Raw genomic sequence first — 22142 nt, 5'->3', positions numbered from 1 at the left:
GAAACCACCCTCACTTTGTGTCAAAACCATACTTCTCATTGTGCAAACAATGACCAAACTCAGCAGCTTCTTCCTCCTTTCAGAAACCAGAGCTTGGTCATGGGCACACAGCTCTCAGGGTTTGAAGCCTTTTTTCAACAATTGTCTACCATTTTCAGGGCTTTTTTTTTTTTTTTTTTATTTTTAATTAGATGTATGAGAACCAAATTTGTATTTGAAGTAGAATTATTAAAAATAACATGCCATTAATGCACAGCACCAAAACCCTGAAGCCTCTTCTGTTTTTGAGTGCAGAATGAAAGTAGTATTAATTGCCGAGTTAACACATGTAACAATAAAGGTTCTTGCTCTTTTATGTCTTCTCTTGCTTTCATTCAGATTACTTCCTAAGGAGTTTCTTTCTTACTTCAGACTTGGATTTATTGTTATATTCATCACCCTACTCACATCTTAAAAGTTTTGTTCCAAGTGCTGCCACGGTTTGACAGCATTGAAGGAGAATAACTCCAGTAATTGCAAAGAAGAAAGGAGTGGGGCCAGAGCAGAACTTTGCCTATTGTGTTTATATTTGAAAGTGTCTTTGTGAGCTTGGAATTGGGAGTCTTTTATTTTAATCATAGGTGGAGAGCTCAGATGGAGACATTTCTGGAAGAAAATCAGGGGCAATACAATTTTCCAGCCTCCTTCGGCTGCGAGGTCATTAGGGACAATGCACTGGAGCATCACGCAGCTGGATCTTTCTTGGAAAAGTGTAAAAAGGCTTTGCAAGGTCCAGGCCATGTACAAAGGCAGATTTGGTTTGGTTATTGAAACGTCTTCAGAGCAGTGGGTTTGATTTTTAGGATGGAGCTGTTTAATACTTGGGGTTTTTTACGGTCTCTGGTGACGTCTGTAATTACAGATGCTGACGTCTGGAAGATCCTGCTGTGGCTTTAGAATTTTTATTTCTGTAGAGTAGAGGGTACTTGAATGTGCTAGTGTCCCAAATGCTGAGCCTCCAAATCGAGGAGAAAAAAGGGAAGGATGAAGTAGTTACATAATCTATCATATCCTTTTGGTTGGAGTTGGTTCAAGTGGTTCTGTCAGTGGCGTGAGAGGAGAATGAAATGTGAGCAGTGAGTTACACGTGCCAAAAACCAAAAAAAAAAAAGAGACTTTCTGCCACAGTCTCAGCTGAAGAATCTGGTTGGATATTTGGCTTGAATGGTACGTCCTGTTGCAGATGGAGTTTGCCCATTGATAAGGGAATAAGAAGATATCTCTTACCGTGTAGGTGGGTGAAGTCCTCTGCAAGAGCACAGGCTAAGGGAATTCCGTGTGGAAAACCCCTTTTTTTCCCCTCAGAGCACAGACCTTGGGTTCCTGAGGTGAGGAGCAAGCGGATCAGCTGTGGTGTGAGCACAGAGCAGGCTTCAGGCCCATCCCAGAGCCCCTCAGTGGGCTGTGTTAGCAGTGCATTAAATGCTGAGTGCTCTCCTCTTTGCTGTGGCACAGAAGGGTCTGCAGGAGCAGTGGCTGTGCAGCCACTCTCTGTGCTCATGTTCTTATTTGTACAATTGGTCTACAGCTGGTTTATAACACGCCTGATGACTTGAACAGTTTCTTAGAATGTTTTTTTTCCCCTCAAAATCTTGGGAAAATTTGGCTTGGATGAGCGTTCTGGAGCTCAGGTGTTCCACGTTTTTGTCCACTTTGGGAAGCACTCAAGGAAAGGAAGCCCCCAGCTTCACTGCATCACCTCTTTGAACATTTAGTTGGTCTTGTGGGAGGGAATGCAGCTCATGGCTGCTTGGTTTTGTCCACCTCTCAGCAGAATCTGCTCCAGGCCTTCCTGAATGCCCCCAGGGTGTGGTAGAAGATGCCCTCTTAACTTTCCCCGTGTCAGATGAATTTAATTTCCTTAGTCTGTCCTCATTTGACATATGCTGTAGCCCCCTCATAATGGAGTGCAATCACCATGCTGGTTTTCTCTTCCTCTGCAGCCTGAGTGAATGTATTTTTCACTTTTTTTTTTTTTTTTTTTTAATGAAGGCTAATATCCAGAGGAGCAGATATCCAGAATTTTCAGATTCGGATATCAATCAGATACTTATTTTGAATATAGTTACTTATCAAAGATAATAATCCAGAATATCTGTGCAAAAATATTTGGATAAAATTATCAAAATCCTGAAGATATATTTTAGATTTTTTTCTCCTTTTTATTGCAACTTTTTATTTTAACTTCTTAGAATAAACAAAGAATTAAAGAACAATTGCAGGTCTTCTGCCTGAGTGCCATCATAGCTTGAAAACACAGTGATGTGTATACTTTCCTTCCGTGTTTAAATTAAACTGAGCTATTGTGAGCTTGTCGCTAATGGACACGAAATGAGCACACAGAAGCTTGGTAAGTTCAAAAGAGAAAAAAAAGAGAGTTTTATTCTAACATCTGGTATTTATAGAATTCCAGGTGACTGTGGATTGAAGGATGGAATTGCCACCTCTCCAACCACACTGGTCAAACCAACAGTCCATCAATTCTCTTCTCCCACAAAGAGGAATGCAAAACAATCATTATTTGCATGAAGAGTGTGAGAACTCCAGTAGAAATACGTAAACATTATCAGAAGGCTAAAGAAGTTTTATGAGAACTTTAAAACTTTGAAAAGAACTATAAAAGAAAACTTAACACTTTTAAAAATCAGGGCAACATGGGCTAATTTTGATTTTACTTTTTCTGACTAAGTCAGTCTGTAATCTTACATGATGCCTGAGCATTTATCAACAGGATTCAGTGGGGTGGATTTTTATCTTTAGTTGTTCCGTTTGGTTTTTGTGGTTTTTGTTTGGGTTTTTGTTTGGGGTTGGGTTTTTTGGTTTTTTTTTGGGTTTTTGTTTTTGATGTTTTTGAGGTTTTTGTCTCTTTTTGTGGCCTTTCAGCTTTTCCATCCCCAGAGCACAGCCTTCTGCTCCCTGGCCTCCCCCTCCTGCAGGCCTGGGACTCTGCATGTCCTGTCCCCCTCCAGGAGAGCTCTGTGCCAGTGCCTGTGTGTTTATCACACCAGGTTCTGAGCCTCTCTCACAGGGAGCTGGAAACCAGGCACTCCGTGTGTCTGCAGCCCAAAGCAAGGTGTGTAAGAGCCTCAGCAGCACCTGCACCCCCTCCTGGGCATGACCCTAAATCCCCTGAACTGAAATCATGTCAGTGCAGTGATGGGTGGAAGGAAGATCCAGGTGTGGCCTTGCTGCTTGCAGAGGCAGTGTGCTTTCTCACTGAGGTCTGTGTTGGATGTTCAGTGCTCCTTGTAAATTCCCACAGCAATTCTTGTGATTAAAGAACAGGAATTATGTTTCTGACAGTTCTTGGCAGGTGGATTAGTGGCAGCAGTGTGGGAGGTTAGCTCAGAGTGATTTAAAGCAGAGATATGGATGGACCCTGTCTGTCACCATCTCAGTTATTTCTTACATAATCATTGGAAATTATGTTTCGTAAGCTGGTGGTGACTTCCATTCTACTTCCTATTGGTGTTTTTAGTCTGTAGAGTATCTTTTTTACCAATTACCTGGGCAAATCTGATTCCTCCTTCAGCAGTAATCCTGTATCACAGATCCCAGGGAGTTTGGGGCTGGAAGGTTCCTCTGGAGCTGCCCAGGCAGGGCTGGAAGGCTCCTCTGGAGCTGCCCAGGAACGTGTCCAGCTGGGGCTGGCATGGCTCCACACAGGGACACTCCAGGCCCTCCCTGGGCAGCTCTTCCAGGGCTCTGCCCCTCCACGCACACAACTTCTTCCTCCTGCTGCCCTGCAACTCGCTGCCCTTGATTTTATGGCCAGCGCTGCTCCCGCTGCCGCCGGCAGCACCGAGCAGAGCCCGGCCCAGCCTCTGGCAGCCCTGGCAGATGTTGGATGGATGGATGGATGGGATCCCCTCTGGCCCTTCCCTTCTCCAGCCTGCCCAGGCCCAGCTCCCGCAGGCTCAGCCCAGCCCAGCGATGCTGCAGAGCCCAGATCCGCTCTGTGCCTGCCCCGGAGCCTCTCCGGCAGCTCCGTGTCCTTCTAACCATTGTGGATTTTCTGTGGCTGACACGTCCTGCAGCTTTCAGCTTCGTTTTGGGGTTCTCTTCAATCCTGTGAAGAAGTAATTCACTTGAATTTAAGATTCTTCCCAGAAGTATGTTGTGCTGTAGCTGTCTGCTTTTAATTTTTAATTAAACAGCCTCACCTAGGAAACGCTTTTGTTTTTTGGACAAAGCACTGTGTGTGTGTTTTGCATATGTATGTGTATGACCCACGTAACTTCCAATATTTTGAGGGCCACTGTGGTTTCAAATATGTTGAAATTAAAATGCCTGGGAGATTTTTGTGCTCACAGACAGCATAAGGGAAGGGGGGGATAATTAAAGTAGTTGGGAAATATCGTTAAGCATTGAGCTTGGATTTGTTCAAGCTGAATTTAGACTGTTATTTCTGCTGCTGGAGCAGATATGTCTTTGAATAAGAGGTTTTCTACTGACTGTTTCCTCCATCAGCTTGATGCTAGAGAGGAGTTGTGATGGTGAGTGCTGATGGCAGTAGGCAGAGATTTGACAGAAGCACAATGGTTACGACTTCACTGACAGATCTGGTAGGTGGGGAGCCTTTGCAAAAATATTACAGGAGAGACAGAGAAAAGTGCTTTGTGCTCAGAAGTTTTTGCTGCTGAAAATGAGAACGTTTCGTGTTCCTGTCAGTCGGGACAAGTGTGATCAGACAGCACGTGTCCTTGTGGAACAAAGAGCTGTGCAGTCACTTGGGGAGGCTGTGTGATACACACTGAGGCTGCTGGGGGGTTCTCCAGAGGTGGTGGAAATGCTGCTGTTTAGAACAAGGTGATAGCCCACGCTTTCGTGTTAGAGTCTCACAACTAATTCTTTCAAGGCTATTCTGTCATCTTTTCCTTTGCTCTGCCTGCCCAGAACTCCTTGGTTTCTTTTAGTCATGCTCCTCTTATTATTTAATTTATTGGTAATATTTTTTAAGCACTTAAAAGTTTGTTGTTTTTTTTTTTTTTTCCTAAGTGGTGCAAAGTAAAGTGGCAATAATCTTGAGTTATACAATGAGTAATACTGAACTCAACTTTTCTGTCTGCCAACCTATTGTATGGTGTTGTAGACTTGCTTTTAGAAGGCCCCTTTTGGTAAAAAGCCTTCTAAAAGGCTTTGTAATTCAAAAAGAAACTAAAATAGTATTAAGTGGTGTCCTGAATGAGTGAGCTTGAGCTTGCTCAAGAAATCACCAGCAAGGGTATGAGCAAAAGTCAGATTTAGTATTAAATTACAAAGCACAGCAGCAGTGGTAGTGTGAAGAAAAGAGAATCAGAGAGGGGTGCTGTGGCAGTCAGGAGGTGCAGTGATGTAAACACACAGAGCTGCAGCTGCACAGCAGTTGAGACCAGACACAATAGTAAGGGATAGTGTTGAATTTAATGAGTAATTACTCCCTTTTTATTGTTTGCTTGTCCAGCTGTACGTTGTTGTATGAAGTTTAAGGCCCACGCTGAAAGAAAATTCAGAAAATGACCTGATGGGAAAGAACAAAGATAATTAACATTTTATTTACGACTTGGCAAAAACACAGGGATATGAAATGCTCCGTAATGCTTCAGAAACAGCTGTTTGTCCATCGTGGGGTGTAACAGAAATAGCATTATTTCATCACTGTCTGTGTAATATGGCAGATACTGGGCAGGGTTTTCCTGTGCTTTGTTTTGTAGTGTTCTTGTTGCCTTGGTTGGTTTGTTTGTTTGTGGTTGGTTTTTGTTGCTGTTTGATTTCTTTTTTCTGTTGTTGTTTTTTTTTTTGTTTGTTTGTTTGTTTTTTTGTTTTGTTTTGTTTGTTTAACCCTTACCAGGCTGTGGCACATCTCTGTCACAGTGTAGGGGGAGGGAGCAGTGGGACAAGCACAGGGCAGATTGGTCCAGGCTTCTGAAGAGACCAGACCAGTGTGAGCTGCATCCTCCCAGCATCATGTTCTGGACACCTCCTGCAAAACACTCTTTAACTACAGGCAGAAGTTCAGCTTACCTCCCAAAATGTCTTTTCAGTGGCAGCCTCCCCACGTCCTGGATAAAAGCAATCTGAGCTTAAAGCAAAGAACCACCAGTATCATATTAGGTAGATCATAATGAACAGACAGCTGAACATACTAGAAAATAAACAGTGACCTTAGTCCAGTATTCCTGTATATATTTGAAATACACAAATATATATCTGTGTATATAAAGGAAAGTAAATATTGCTGGACATGTGGGCAAGGTACTGTGGTGGCTCCGAAGAGCTGTGGGATCTGATAGCTGCACAAAGCACTGCAGTTCCTGGAAGCAGTGCTGGTCACTGGGTAGGAGCTGCCCTGTGCTGGGACATGGTTTGATGATCTACTTGATAAACTGAGCCTTGCACCGTGGTAGAAAGAGATTTTAAAGATAGGCGTGTACATATTGACTGTCATCAGTCATGCTAAAGCTAGTGAACTCTACAGTCTTGAGTTATTGAATGGAAAGAACTTCTGCATCAGAGGTTAGGGCTTCATTTGTCCCTCCATGTGTTTGTTCACAGCCATAGGTGATGGAGAAAATGGGTACATTTCAGGGGTTTCTCTGCCACACCGTGAGCTGGTTTTTCTAGCGCTCTTTGCGGCCGCCTCAGCCTCGCGCCGTGTTTGAGTGGGCTGGAGTTGCCCTCTCTGGGACTGCCTTTGTGAGTGCTGCTGCAGCAGAGAGTGCTCCCAGGGCAGTGCTGAGCTCAGAACACTCACCTCATCTCACAGGGAGCCCTGCTGCCAGCCCGAGTGCCGCTCTCCAGCCTGTTCGGTAGGGTTCTGTGAGAGCACTTCCCTGTGAATCATGCTCTGCACATCAGCTCTGAGGACGTGTGAAGCTGTGAAATAGCCTCCCTGAGATCAGGCAGGTACAGGATCTGCGTCTTCCCTGTCCACAGAGCCAGCTCCTCTGCAACTGAGGGAAATTAAATTGATGTGCTGGGATTGTCTTATTTCCGTGTTGACTATTGCTCATCCTGGCTATTCCTAGGTGCTAATAATAAATAATTTCCTAGCAGTTCTTGATCCTTTCTACTTTCCAAGACATGAGTGTCTCAATGTGTCTCATCCCATTCTTCAGACAGGCAGACTGAAGAAGCCTGAAGATGATTTCTATTTGTGAGTGCAGAAGCTGCTGGAATACAGCTGTGCTTGTGTTTTGTCCTGTGTTACCTAATTCTGCCCTGACAGAAGGGATGCAGTCTCCTGCAGAGCCTGCACAGCCCTTTGCTTTTCTCTGTTCTCCTTTCTTTGGCACCTCCTGCCTCTGAGTTCCTAAAACTAAAAGAATGTTTTCTTAGAATTACTTGGTTCCAGGCTCCAGGCTTGTCAGTGTGGTTGGAGTTCTTTTCAGATGTAGTTCTTCCTGAGAAAATCAGAAAATGTGTTGAGAAATGTTGGTGGTTCGCATGGAAAAAGGCAAGCAAGGAGTTTTTCTCAAGTTTTCCTCTGTGTGTGTGTATTTGTGTGTGTACCATGCCTGTGAGTAGGCAGATACACATATATGTGTGTATGTATATTAAAGTGTGTCAGAGTTGCTTCTGGGCATTGAGCAGCAGCTTCTGGCATTGAGGAGGGGTTTGGGATGGGGCATTTTGGAGTCTGGAGGTGCTGTGGGGTGCTGTGCTGTATGTAACGTGCTGATAACACCATGTGGTGATCTCTGCTTGGTTTTCACGGACAGCAGCCATTTGTGTCAGATATTCAGAGAAGGTGACTGTGCTGCTGGTTTTTTTGCAACAGCAGTCTCCATCTCTGACATCTGAAAGCTGCTCAGAGCAAACGTGGGGAAACACTTGACTCTGCCTGCAGAAAAAGCTGTGCTTCTAAAAAATGTGTGTGCTCCATGCCAAAAGAACAACTGCTTGGAAATGTCCCTGAGGCTTTGCCAGAGAAGCTGCTGCAGCTCCGTGCCAAGGCTCACCCAAAAAGGGAGGATGGTTCTCCATTTCCACAGACATACTCAGAACTGAGCCCCCTTGATGCTTCAGCTTAAGCTTTTCTATTTTTTGGGTTCTGTGCTGCTTTGGTGTGTGGGTCTGGGCTTCATATCAGGGGATGGAGAGCTCTGTGCACAGAGCAGGGAGACAAAACAATTCCTGCTCCAGCTGGGCACCAAGGACAAATGATCCAAATCTCAGGCCCAGGAGCACAAACAGCGTGGGCTGGAGAGAGAAGAACAAGCAGGATGGGAGTGCCTGGGCTAAAGCTGGAATGGGACAATGAACTGCAAGGTGCAAATGGAGCAGAGCTGATCCCAGTGAGAGCCCCCGGGAGCGCTCGTGCATTTTGGGACCATTTTGGTTCCTCTTGGCTGCAGCCCTGGCTGGGCTCTGGTGCTGCCCAAGGTGGATCCATGGAGGAGATCCTTTGAATAAATCCCTGCTTTATTCGCTAGCTCTGTCCAGCCTCTGCTCCAGGGCAGCCTTGTTAAGGCATCACCCTGAGCTAGGACAGGCTGGCTAACAAACGTAACCCAGTGGTGACAAGTGAAGGAAATGCAGTTCCTGCCAAGGGTGGTGATAAGGGAAGGTGACACAGTGTGCTTGGATATCTGAAAGGACTAATGCATTCAGGTTGCCTTGCCCTGCTGGGCAGTGCTGGCATTTTTTCCCTGCAGTGACAGACTGGTCATCCCAGCAGAATAAACTATGAGGAATGCAGAGAAAAGAGCAGTTTGAATAAATTTATCATATTAAGAGCAGTTATACTTAATTTATCAATAAATTTAAAGTTTAAATAAATAAATCACTTATGCTTTACAGATCTGCACTTCTGCTTAGCATTCAGAAGTAAAAATTTTAGGAGCAGACACCTTCCCAAATTCTGCATCATCGTTGTGATACAGGGCTGTGCATGGAAATTTTGGTCTGTGCATCTCTGCATTTAAATGTACTAAAGGAGAATGGGCATGGCAGGATAAAGGTAAAATTGTGCAGTTACTTGCTTTCCTTAGGAGGACTTGCTGAGTTTTAAGGAAACTCAGTTTGGACGTGTCTGTTTTGCAGTAAGTCTTTATTCACTTTATGCCTGTTTAGTTATGAATTGTAGAGCAGCAATGAAGTGGTTCCTGCTTTATTCAGCCAAGTGCAGTTAGCTCTTGTGCTTAAAGCAAGCTCAATCTTAATCAAAGATTTTACTATTTTTTTAGATATCTTGAGTCAGTTTCTGTAAATTAGTTTTATTTATGTTGTTTCCTTTTAGCTTCTAGCATTTTCATAAATGTTTTTCTTAAGAGACCTTTCTGTCAAACTGAGAGCTCTCTTTTAAATATTTTTCCTACAGCACTTGTTAAGCCACGAATTTTAAGTTGATGCATTGAATTGTCAGATAAATAGAGGAATTAAACCCAGCAGTGTTGATCCTTTGTCACTTTGCCAGCAGGGTGACAAATAAATCAGTCCCTCCAGTAACAGGAGCACAGACGGTGTAGGTTAGGATGCACACGTTACGTTATACATTATTACTTTGTTTATTACAATATTATTCCATTATTTATTGCATTACTGCAGTGCAGTGTGCCTCTGTGTGTTGCAGGATCCCACCCTTTATTCAGCTGTCTGTGGGCACACTTGTGTCAGAGCCTTGGCTGTGGGTGGTGGTGGTGTCCTCGGGCAGGTTTTGCAATTTATCTGGAGAGCAGAGGCAGTTCTGCGCCAAGTGCCGGGGCTGGGAGGAGCAGGGTGCTCTGCTGGGGGGGCACGGGGGGCTCATCCCTCCCTGCTCACTCCGTGTCCGGTCCAGGGGGTGCAGAAGGACTGGGCAGGGGGGGCTGAGGGCGCTTTGAGTGGATCTCTGACGGGCTCGGGGGCTGAGAGCATGGCTTGTTTTCAGGGAGCTGGGAAGAGCTGAACTGCAGCTCATCTGGAGCTCCTGACAAGAGTGATGTTTACAGAGGCTGATGGTGAATTGACTTCTGATCTAAATAGGCATTGGTGGCTGGGGAGATAAAATAAGCATCGACTCATCTCCCTGCCTATAATCAGGAAAATGGCCTTTGGTGATCATCTTGCTGCACAAAGGACACACATGAAAACCTTCTGTAACAAACTTTGTTTTCATGCATCTTGCTAAAAATTTAGGTTTTTTCCACACATTGAATCTGTAGCTTTCAAATTTTTTTACTTTACCTAAAATATCAGGTGCATACTCTTCAGTCAGAATGTCATATATACAGTTGATGTTGCTGTATCTACAATAAAAATATTAAAATATTTGAAGATCTTTGCAGATCACTGAGTTAATAATTTTAAATTAGTGAATAATTTTGAACGTTTCTCATTCACTGAGCTGACAAACAAAAATACTGTCAGAAGTCACTGAACTTATATTGATTTTGACTATCATATTCCAGAGTTTATGCTAAGGAGTTGGATACATTTGGTTATAAAAGGGAAGAAAATCACAAATGCATTAAAGAAAATTACACCAATTAATGATTAGAAAGCAAACAGGTGTGGCATGAACCATCCAGTGAAATGGAAAGGAAAGCCTTCCTTTTTGGCTTCCATTCTACAAATTACCTCTGCAGACCTTGTTAAGCCTTGCTTTTCTGTATTCACTGCTGTGAAAACATAAAGGGGCAGAAATGAAAAATAAAATCTGTGCGTAAAAATACTTCTCTCAGGCCCTGCTCACAGGTGGTCAGCAGCAAGGCCCTCGTGTCTGACTCAGAGGTGCTGTGCTGCTCTCCAGGTATCACCCCTCACCTCGTGACACAGTGCTGAAGGGTGTTCCTGCACTGTTGGGGTCTGCTTTCTTGGAGTGACCCTGAAATAGTAAAAGTCCCTGTCCCCCAGCCCAGCAGCTGAAGAAGAGGTCAGGAGTGCGTGAGGCTGGTTCTCAAGGCTGTTTATTTCTCCTTGTCTGTAACATTCTCTCTCTGACCTGCCGAGCTCTGCCTGGCACAGAAGCCATGGCAGTCTGCCTCTGCCTCGGGCTGCTCCCACATGATAAACTCAAAATTACGTGTGGGATGTTTACAGATCTGTGCCAATGCCCACCACCCATGTTAGACAGTGAATCTCTGCCTTAAACCAACAGAAAAGTGTCACCATCACACCAGGACATGGAGGGCAAGGAGAAGGAGAAGAAGGCCAGGACATGCCCAGATTCCTCCATCTAGTACCCCTGAATTACATTCTAAAAACCCCAAAATTCTGCTTTTCCACCCTGTATCAATTCCCCTATTACACTACTCAAAAACCTTTTTGGCTGTAATTCCTCACACAGAGTTGGCAGTTTTTCCCACAGGCTAATATGGAAGCCACAGGTGCTTTTGACTTTGTGCCAAGGTCTGTGAGCCCCCTGCCAGGGTCTGGAGCCAGCCAGGGCAGCCAGAGGGATGAACTGGGCTCTGACCCTGCACCACTGCAGTGAAACACCTGCTGATTTACCAAAAGGGCTGCTCGAGCACATGAGTGCTGGGGCTTGGAGCCAGGGTGTGGGAAAAGGATTTGTTGAGATTTTGAAAGACTGTGTTGTATGAACTTGTCTGACCATTCAGTGTCCATCCACAAACAGCTTCAGAAACTGAGAGACTTGACAAATGAAATTAAAACAAACCATGGATCGTGGATAGACGACTTGTTTGAAGGATGGAGTTTTGCACCTTGGCTAAAGGAGCTTTGCAGAATAGGTTTATTATTGTTTGTTATCGTGGCATCGATAGTGATAGTGCCTTGTGTACTTCACTGTGCACAGCAAATGATGAACAAAGCCATCAAGGAAGTTTTGATGTCCAAGAGAGAGGGGGAAATATGGGAAATGGATTTATAGAAAATTCTCAAAGCCTAGCAGAAGGCCCCCACAGTGTGCAAACCTATGCAAACCTCGAGACAAGAAATGCTGGCTTAGAAATGCCATGGAACAGGAATAGGACAGACACTGCTGAGAGAGAGATGGAGCCAGAAACAAACTTCAAAAGGTGGAGTCACAAATAAGACTGGATGCTTTGGAGAGACATAACTATGAAAGGTGCATTGTAGTGGGACCCACGAGGGGTAATTTTAGATTACTGGCCTTAAGGCACAGACAGCATGGTGAGCAAAAAGCTGACAGGCCAGGAAACACTTAGAGTGTTTTGTAATTAGGAAATGGTAACTTCTGATTGTGATGGTGTGAATTATAACACCTGCATTGTCTCACCCTTCTCAAGAGACTGAAAATGGAATAAAAGTTTTTAAAACACCTCTCAGCTGCCCCATCTCTGGGTCAGAAAATGGTGTTGTCCAACACAAGAGGAAAAAGGCAAGGAAGAAAAAGGTTGGTGTTTTCCTTTGCTTGAAGGACCTTTGCTCATTCTGAGAGGGGCTGGGGAGAGGGGACTCCCTGAGAGTGTAAAGACTGAAAACTTAATTTGATCAGTCAGTTGAAGGCAGAAAAGGATCACCAAGCATGTGCTGAGACAAGTCTGGTCAGTTGGACACGTGTTGTGGAAATTAAATCTCATTTTTGGGAGCTGGGCCTCAGAGATGTATTGATCCTTTCAGGTGGGGGTGTGTATAATGTAAGGCAGAAAATCTGTCTGTTTTTTCCTGTGAAGTTGGAAAGCCCTGCTAAAAGTGTATTGATTAACTTCCATGCTGTAGTACCTGCACAGTCCCTCTCACTGGCACAATTCCAGTCTTCTCAAAGCACTTGGCTGATTTGCATCCCATGGGGGTGTGAGAGTGTGTGGATACCCTGAGGCCAAGTAGGTTTTGTGTGTGTCTTTTCACTGGAGCTTCGTCCTGGCCCCTGGCTCAGTGCTCACTGTGTAGCTGTGTAATTCTGCTCAAGGCTGGCAGGGCCACCGTGAGCTCTTCTTTGTGTTTTTTTTTTTTTTTAACCAGCATATCTGTTCAGTGCTTATCAACAGCTGTGCAAATTGCAACGATAAGGCAGCATCTAATCTTAACTTCAGCCACCAGCTAGGGAAAAACGGGCAGTGTGGAAATGCTGCATCTTGTAAAGTTTGGTGGTGCTGTTAAGCTGGGGGGAACTGCTGATGTGACTGGTACAACAACTGCTGGCAGGAGAGGGTTATCAGTAATAACATCCTTGGCTGCCTGGGCTGCAGTAAGACTAAAAGAAATCCAGCCCTTTAGTTCTACAGCGTGGAACAAAATCTTCCAAAGGATAATTAAATATGGAGTGGGATAGGATAACAGCTTAAGTTTGTTTGTCAGAAGTCTTTAAGAAGAGATAAGGCCAGTACTTGCTGTGGTCGGTGAAGAGGTGTTAGTATCTACCTTGCAGGGATGTTACACCACCTCTTGCAGTCTCTCTTTTGGCTGTGCTTGCTGCTGTTTGGGTTTGCTTTCTTTGCACTTTCACAGAGGTTAGAAGAAACATTTAAAAAAGTACAGCACGCTTGTAAATGTTTTCAACCTGCTTTAATACCTAATTTCTTAATTCTTTACCCATTCAGCTCCTAACAAAGGAACGACAAAAGAAAGTGCACCTTTGTAACCTCTTTCATGAAGGAGTGTAGAAACCTGAAAGTCAAATATTTCTTTTCTTTGCAGGTTACAGGATGACAGAATTAGGATAGAAAGGATGGAAAACCTCAATTTTGAGTACAGCCATGCCTTCCAGAGGGTTACTGACTTCTATGCAAAAGAGGTGCCTGGTACTGCAGGTATGTTTGTTCAGATTTTTATGCAAAAGAAGTGCCTGACATCACAGGTCTTTCATTCCAAATATCTTTGAAGCATGCACCCTATTAGCCTTTACATTCATGCAGGCTTTTAGCCACCTTTGCTTCATTTTCTGCACAGTGGGATGTTGTGTTGAGCTTGGAGGAAAAGCAGCATTATTTAAATAGAATTGAAACAGGGCTACCATTATTTTTTTTTTTTCATAGCTTGAAGGTGTGTGTTTAGACAGATTTAAATTTAAATGTACATAACAGCTGAGGGGGATTACTCAACATCTGAAATGTTTCTCAAGAGTTCACAGAATCCCAGGGTGTTTGGGGTTGGAAGGGGTGTCTGGAGCTGATCTGGCCCATGCCCTGCCCAGGCAGGGTGCCCTGGGCAGCGGCACAGGAACGTGTCCAGCTGGGGCTGGCATGGCTCCACACAGGGACACTCCAGGCCCTCCCTGGGCAGCTGTTCCAGGGCTCTGCCCCTCCACGCACACAACTTCTTCCTCCTGCTGCCCTGCAACTCGCTGCCCTTGATTTTATGGGCGCTGCTCCTCAGCCTATCACTGGGCACCATTGAAGACAGTCTGGCACCGTCCTTTGACACTCCTTTGAGGTATCCATATGGATTGATGAGATCCCCTCTCAGTCTTCTCTTCTTTAGACTAAACAGGCTCAGCTCCCAGTCTCTCCTCATAAGAGATGCTCCAAACTCTTAATCATCCTTATGGCCTCTGCTGGACCCTCTACAGCAACTCCCTGTCTTTCTTGAATCCGGAGCCCAGAACTGAACACAGCATTCCAGATGTAGCCTCACCTGGGCAGGGCAGAGGGGCAGGATCTCCTCCCTGACCTGTTGGCCATATTCTTCCTGATGCATTCTGGGATCCCACTGGCCCTCCTGGTCCCCAGGACACTCTGTCAGCTCATGGTCAACTTGCCATCCACCAGCACCTCAAGGTCCTTCTTCACAGAGTTGGTCTCTTGTAGGTCACTCCCAGTCTGTTCTGGTACTTGGGGTTATTCCTCCCCAGACGCAGGACCTGTAGTTGCCCTTGTTGAACCTCCTTAGGTTTCTCTCTGCCCAGCTCTCTCAAGCACCATGTCCCCTTGGTGAGCAGAGTGTCCCCAGTCCCTGCTGGCCACTCCTGATGACCTCTCTTTCTGCATGCTTGGTGATGACCTGCAGAGCCACCTGTCCCGTCACCTTCCCAGGGATGGAGGTGGCTCCTGGGAGTTTTCTGGGCCCTCCCTCTTGCCCTCTTTGAAGACAGGAGTAACATTCTTGTTAACTAAGTTCTAAAGTTCTTGCAGGTGTTACCTGAGTACAGCTTTAAAAACATCCCTGAAAAGAACTGAACTGTGTGGGTTTTTAACAATACCAGTTTATGCTGTGGTATCGTGGAGTGTTTTTTCCTGTTGTTGCAGCTGGTAGAGCACTGTGCACAAAAGTGCAGATGTCAGATTTCCATTCTTAGTTTGTGTATTTAGAAGTTTGTTACGCCAACAGTTAGTATTTTTGTAATGAAGAAAAACCCATGGAGTTAAATGTTTTCTGTTTCATGATGTGTTTACACCGTTGCAATGTTCTGCATTATTTGGAACCGTGTTATTTTGGAGCCTTGCTTTATGTTGATCTATAGATGTCATAAAACAGTGTATATAGATTACAGATTTCTGTTAGAATAACTTCAAAAGCAGATTTTGCTTTTTCTACAATACCTTAGTAGTACACAGGCAGTTAACCAGAAAATAAACATTTAACAAGAAAATTTTTTTTTTTTTAGGTCCTCAAAACCTATCTGTAATACTAAGCTTGGATAAGCCTGTTATTTGCTCTCTGGCAGCAGTAATTACATATCTCAAAGAATTTAATTTGGAAAAGATGCTTTACAATCCAAGGTAAGTTGCCTTACATAAATTTCCAATTCAAAGCACCACTTCTTGCAAGTTTTAGCAGACAGTGTCCCTGATTGTAATGAAAAACTTGCTAGTGATAAACATAGTCTTTGTAAAAATTACACCTTCCAACTTCCTAATCAGAAATGAAAGAATCAAGTGGTTTCTTTGAGGGGTGTTTCAGGAAAACCTTTATGAAGTATGTTTGTGTAGACATTAGTGTCAGTGTTGTGAATGAGCATCTACTGCTGCCAGGTGTTACTGAAAAGAAACAAGGTGCAAAAACTGGTAGAAACTAGGGAAAAAATTTAAACTTCGTTTATATCAGCTGTTGCATCTCAACCTCAGTTTTATTGTGTAACCAAAATGTAGGGCTTTTCTGGGCAGCTTTAAAAAAAAAATTGCTGTTGCAACTTAGCTTTGAAGATGTGGATGCAGTTTGCCAGCAGTGTTTAAATAATGTTTTCTTTCTGTAGCTCTGGAGGGAGGTATAAACTCTGTGTTGTAATGATCAGGCAGTACTCAGCAGGTCTGTTTCAACTGCTGAATCTAGTTACCAGTTTTAAAAAAAACTGTTGAACCCATCCTGGCTTTCTGGGAAATCCCTTGGCTGGACTCAGGGGTGAGTAGGAGTGGGGAGAAGGATCATGGCAAAAACTGTTGCTAGAGCACCACCACTTGTGCAAAGCTACTGCAAAACCACACAGGCATGGATGTAACCTTGTCACCTCCTAAGCAGCCCCTGTGCTGGGGTTTATTAGATACGCTGAGATGAGTACTCAAGATTTGTGGCAGGCTTATGCAGGTGGAATCAAATGAAAATGGAAAGATGTCACTGCTAAAGCTTCTTTTATCCTTGTCTTCCATGAGTATAAAACATTGCTGTCCTACCTGGCTTAGCTTTGAAAATATCATTGAGGCTTATTAAATAAAACAGCTTTTATCTGTCATGGATCCCCTGCAAAATATTCTCCCAGTTGTCTCAGTATTCCTCTGTCCCATAAGTATGCAGGATTTAATAAAGTCAGTCTGGCTGCAGAATGGAAATTTAGAAATACTTCATGTCTTTTGTAGATCGATCACATGTTGTGTGGGATTCTGAGAGTTTGAAGCCCAGTTTTGAAGGGCTCCCTGCATTACCAGTTTAGATTACCAGCTGCAATTAAAACTGCAGGTGCCAGCTTGAAACACTGCTTAAACACTTCCCCAGGTGTCCACCAAAATATTTGGAAATTATACATGTGTTCTGAATTTTGGGATGGATTTCTTTACTTGAGTTGCCCTTCTCTCCAAGTTGTATTTGAATGTTAACAAAAGGTTTGATGTGCTTACGGAGCTGATGGGGAAAGAGTTCCTGTGGCATCTTCCCTGCTGATCCATCCAGGGGCATGCTGATCTGTGGTGCTCCTGCACTGTGGTATGCCTGCTTATCTTCTTTGACTGCCTTATTTTTAAAAATAATTGGTTTTTTAATATGCTGGCATAAGTGGAGAAATCTTGTAGAACTTCTGAGGAAGAAAATCAATTCTGAGGAAATGACATTTCTTGGTCGGCTTGTGGGTCACTGCTGTCACAGTGCCCTGTGTGCAATCACACAGGAGGTGAATGTTCTTTCAGCTGGAGAAAATGTGAAATCCATCTTTTATGTAGAAGTAATTCTGTAGCAGAGGACAAATATAATTATGTGGAGGCTTATGTAGCAGCAGTCAGTCACATTTGTAACAGCTGCATCCCAAAATCAAGTACATTATAGACTGGGAAGGAAAAGCACTAAATCTTAGCATTGGCATTTGCCTGCTGAAGGTTGCTCTAATGGATTTCTGGGGACTGTATGAGCATCTGAGGGAAGAGGTGAGGAAATACTTAATATCTGGGTGAAGTTCTGTGAAGAAATAAAATAACATTTCTTGAGATAACTTTGTGGCCAGGAGCTTGGATTCTGCTGTGTTTCTTTCTAAAGCCTTTGTGCTGCAACTACCCAATACTGAGTTCCACTTGCTGCTTGTAGTGTGTCATGGGGATCAACAAATTGAGCCAAATATTCGGGAAAACTCAACTTCAGTATGTTTTTCCTAATGCCAATGAGATGCTATCTAAATACTGAACAGTGAAAGACTTAAGCAAATGATGTCAGGCTCATGAATGTCCTGAATTAGGAAACAGAAGAGAAATAGCTTCCATTGCATTGTCAAGCAACTTGAAATTCCTAGAAGAATTCAGGTCAGTGAGCACATACAGATGAGTCAGAGAGCATGAAGTGAGAGTTGTGAGGTAGTTTTCAGTTTGTTAATGTGTCACAGGTCTGGATGAAGAAGACCTGTTTGATAGGAGGAAAAATCCATTACACCTTTGTACCTTCTTTGGACAAACACTCTTCTCCCAGCTGAAAAGAAATTCCATTTCAGTTTAGTAGGAAGAGTCATGAGTTACTGTGTGAGTCAAGGAATCCTCAGTGGTGGGGAGGAAGCAGGTTTTGCTCTAATATTTCGATGAAGCTTTTAAATCTACTTCTAAGATCCTAAAAAAAAAAAGCAAAACATTACAAAGAAATGAAGATTTCTGCTGCAGCAGGAGCCCAAGCTATGGCTAGGCTGATGTAGAGTTCCAATAGCAAGTAAAAATAGATTTAATAATGAATGGTACAAGTTTTTCTTAATCAGTGTGTTCTAATACCTTTGCATACGGAGATACCTTTATTAAAGCCTTTTGTCAAGAAAGTGGTACACATCTAGGAGAGGTTTTTAAGTACATATAAGTTCCCAGTTTTGTTTGAAAAAATGATCACTGGCATAGCAGTTGCTGAGGAAATGTGTTGTGGTGTGTTCCAATTTTACTTCTGTGTTTTCCAGCATGTTGGATATGGAGGAGAGAGACTTTGTAGATAGTAGTTTGTAAGTTTTGACCAGTGATGGATGAACTTCAAGAAATGCAGGAAATCATACACAAATCAAGAAGGGACTCAGATCAAAAGTTCTAGCCCTGTGGAAATGCTCACTAATGAGTTTAAACCTGGTTAATTAAACACAAAACAGTCTTGGGCTTGACATCCTTTGCTACACAGATTGTGGTAAATGTCTTTGGTATGGAACCTAAAGAAAACTAGTGCTTCTGAAAAAAAGAGACTTGTTTTTATTTCTTAAAGCTTGTAGGGGTTCCTGCATTTCTTGTCTATATAAGTGTTCATTTAGTGGTTTATTCACCGCTAGAGATGTCAAAGACATAGACCCTGGAGCTCTAAAAGGTAATTGAGCAAAGAAAATATGTGGCTTTCAGGGTGCCTTGCAGCTTCACTCAGAAACATTAGAGATTTAGAAAATTAAAGTAGTTGAAAGTTCCTGATCTAAATAAATGCAATCACACTTAGGCTGACATACCGAGTACGAGATTATATGTATTATATCCTGTGAGGAAATAATAAACACAGCACATTAAAACCACTGCAAGCTTCTCAAGAGGCAAAATCACAGAATGCCAGGCTGGTTGGGATCAGAAGTGACTTTCAAGTTTCTCCAGTGCCACCCCTGCCATGGCAGGGACACCTTCCACCATCCCCCAATGTCCAGCCTGGCCTTGGACGCTGCCAGGGATCCAGGGGCAGCCACAGGGAACAATTCCTTCATGAAACTAAATCTCTCCTACCTTAGTTTAAAGCTGTTCCCCCTTGTCCTAACTGCCTGTGTAGAAAGTTGCTCTCACTCTCTGTTATAAACCCCTTAAGTACTGAAAAAAACGACACGGATGATCCACTTTCTCCAATTACATACAATAACTGAATTTTGGGGATGTGCTTTGCTGTCCTGAAGCAGAACAGTAACCTTTCCATACCCATCATCGTGTGGTCCTGCTCTGAAAAAGTAATTTTATGGGCAGGAACCTCATTCTCGTGAGTGTTCCCTGTAAGATTCCTAAAGCTCCCTGGAAGCTTCTGTTTGTTTACTCTTTTCCTTCCTCTGAGCCCCAGAGATGACCCTGCCTTGCCACGCTCCTGTTGTGGACTTGCCAGCTGTTTCCTTGGCTTGGGTTTTGTGCTGCAGGAGTGCTCAGACTGCTGCAGGGCTGTGCTTTGAAGCTGGGGTCACAGTGTCACCTGCAGCAGGAGTTTTGGCCTCGTCATCCTGCCCCAGTGGCTTCTGAAAGGTGGCTGTCAGCCCTCCTTCACACAAGGCTTGTGCTGAGACCTTTGCTGCAAAACCAGCCCTCACTTAATAGTTACCTGCAACCTCCTTCTGCCATTTGGTCTCTAAATACCTTATAAAGAATGTGGGGTTCTTTTCACATTTTTATCAAGTTCTGATCCCAAGCTGAAGGAAGATGAGTGGGTGGAAGCAAAACATGTTCTGTGCTGTGACATGTGGAATTGCTGGTTGGGCATATCCTGCAGTTGATCTTGGCTGTTACTCATGTGCTCTAAACTCTCAATTACCACGATTAATAGCAGGGTGAAGTAACTCAGATAAAGAAAACACCTGGGTAATGTAAGACACACATAATTGATGCTGTGAAAACAACTTCAGCTTGTCTAATCTGAAAGAACTGTAAATAAAGAAGGGTAAATCCACTGTGCAGTGGAACAGAGTGAGTTGTCTTCAGGCACTCCTGAGCAGCCCCGCTGTGAGCAGAGTGTGTCCTGGGCTAGGTGCTCTAAAGCCAGGAGAGGTGTGGAAGCACCAGAACCAGAGAAATCCACCATCCTGAGGCTCTGATGTGACAGGGATTCCCAGGAGCATCCTCTTGGCTTTGGAGAGGAGGTGGAAGGGCTTGGCTCTCACCCAGCTGGGTTTAAGAGACCAGAGGCTGGAGCAGTGGCAAACTGGGAAATTGCAGTTGGTCCTGGATGCAGAAAGGTGCCTTTGGAACAGCAGATGGGATTTGTTGTTTCATGCAGGGAGTGGGAGCCAAGCAGAAATCATTCCTAATTAATTTTTGCCAGCATCAGCAGTTGTGACTGAGGATAATAAAATGAAGTATTGTTTTGTTGCTTGCAATATTGTGTAATTTGGAAAGTGTTGCTGGTTTTGCCTCCAGTGTTTTCTTTTGCTGGTCAACTTCCTTGGTTTCTGAAATAGCACACAAAGCAGAATAATTATGACTATGGGTACAGTTCTGAGTCAGCTGTACTTCCAAGCTGTCATTAAACTTCTTGAAGGCCGTCAGTTGAATCTGCTTTTTTTTACAATTCTGTGGAAAATACTTCTAATTTGACCCATTATTTAGGAAAAAATTTGGTAGCAGGCCCAAGCACCTGCGTATGACATAAATATATAAGATTTGTCTCTGAATATTTCATATTTCTGAAAGTTGTGGTGCCGTTCTTGTTTTTAGTGTAGCAGCAATGCAGCTGTGTGTGTCTTAACAGGAAAAGGTAGAGCATTCAAGTACTTTTCCAGAGGGTTTAAAATTGAAAGCACTGGAAAACTTCTTGTGAGTCAAAAAAGTCAAGTAAAACTGCTTTAAATCTTGCCCAGCAAGTGGTTCTGCTTGGTCTAGGACAGCAAAGAGTGTCCTAGATTCTGTGCAAAGGGCAGTCAGCAGGATGATTAACCCAGACAATCATGACTTGATTTGTCAGAAGCATTTAGAGAGGACATGGCACTTCACAGTCCTGACTACTCTGTGTGTGTGTGTCTGAGACTGAAATGATTGTCAGGCCTAATATGATTGCACAGCTAATACCATTATTTTATTAATGGTGATTCTAAAGTAACACACACTTTGGGTTGGTCTCATCCAGTTCTGCTAAGGAGTATCAAAAAGTCAAGTAATTTTGGTCATGGTTATTTCATATTGAAACAAAATAAAATGGTTTAAATCTCTGTTTTTGTTTTCCTACATAATTGCTCTTGCAGGCTGTTTAAATTTGCAGTAGTAATAAAAAGAAATAGGTATTTTGATACAATATTTTGATGATGAGTTGAGTTAAAAATTTGTTCCATTCTTGAATTATTAATTGTTAGTCCTGTCATTGCTAAATTGTAAACTGAATAAATTAGCCACTTAGTGGAAAAGGGTTCGAGAGCAGGAGGGCTGGATTTTGTTCTGAGCTTTGTCAGAGTCATTGTAGGAAATGGGGAAGTGAGTCTGAAATTTTATTTTCCCAAGCAGAAAAAGAAGTTACTAGTGCTCAGTTATTTTATATATTTGAGGAGTTTTTAACTTCTTGCTCGACTTTTAAAAATTTATTTGCGAAGCTGTTGAATTCTCTAATGTGAGAAATCTGAGAGTGTTTCAGTGTTCTGCCCATGCCCAAATTTAAGATACAACATCTGAAATTCCTCTCCCCAGCAATTTCAAACAGTTGTCCAGTGAAGCTGAATACATGACGATTAATGGGACAACAATGAAAAATCTTGAAATTTTACAGAATCAGGTAAGGACAAATGTAACTTTTTTTAATAAATGCTGAGATTTTCACGGCTGTTTGACATGCTTTTCCCAATGAAGTTCATCAGATTTGGAAATCTGACCCATAAATCTTAAATTATTTAAAATGGGATCAGACTGAAGGGAGATAACATTTTCAGAAGCATAAATGAAGTTAATCTGTACTGGCTTTTAGTATGA

The 22142-nt window shown here is 43.2% G+C and overlaps 1 protein-coding gene across 1 annotated transcript in view; it reads left to right on the top strand.

Moving 5' to 3' along the window:
- Window positions 1-22142, top strand: part of MSH3 (mutS homolog 3) — a 96059-nt gene that overhangs the window by 19991 nt on the left and 53926 nt on the right. The window contains exons 9-11 of the mRNA XM_053932022.1: window positions 13564-13676; window positions 15470-15584; window positions 21864-21948. Coding sequence (XP_053787997.1) covers window positions 13564-13676; window positions 15470-15584; window positions 21864-21948 — 313 coding nt within the window. The remainder of the gene's footprint in view (window positions 1-13563; window positions 13677-15469; window positions 15585-21863; window positions 21949-22142) is intronic.

This window comes from Vidua chalybeata, chromosome Z, assembly GCF_026979565.1.
Source record: "Vidua chalybeata isolate OUT-0048 chromosome Z, bVidCha1 merged haplotype, whole genome shotgun sequence".
In the NCBI taxonomy this organism is placed as follows: domain Eukaryota; kingdom Metazoa; phylum Chordata; class Aves; order Passeriformes; family Viduidae; genus Vidua; species Vidua chalybeata.
Note: the sequence above shows the minus strand (reverse complement) of the source record. Positions and strands in the feature narration are given on the sequence as shown.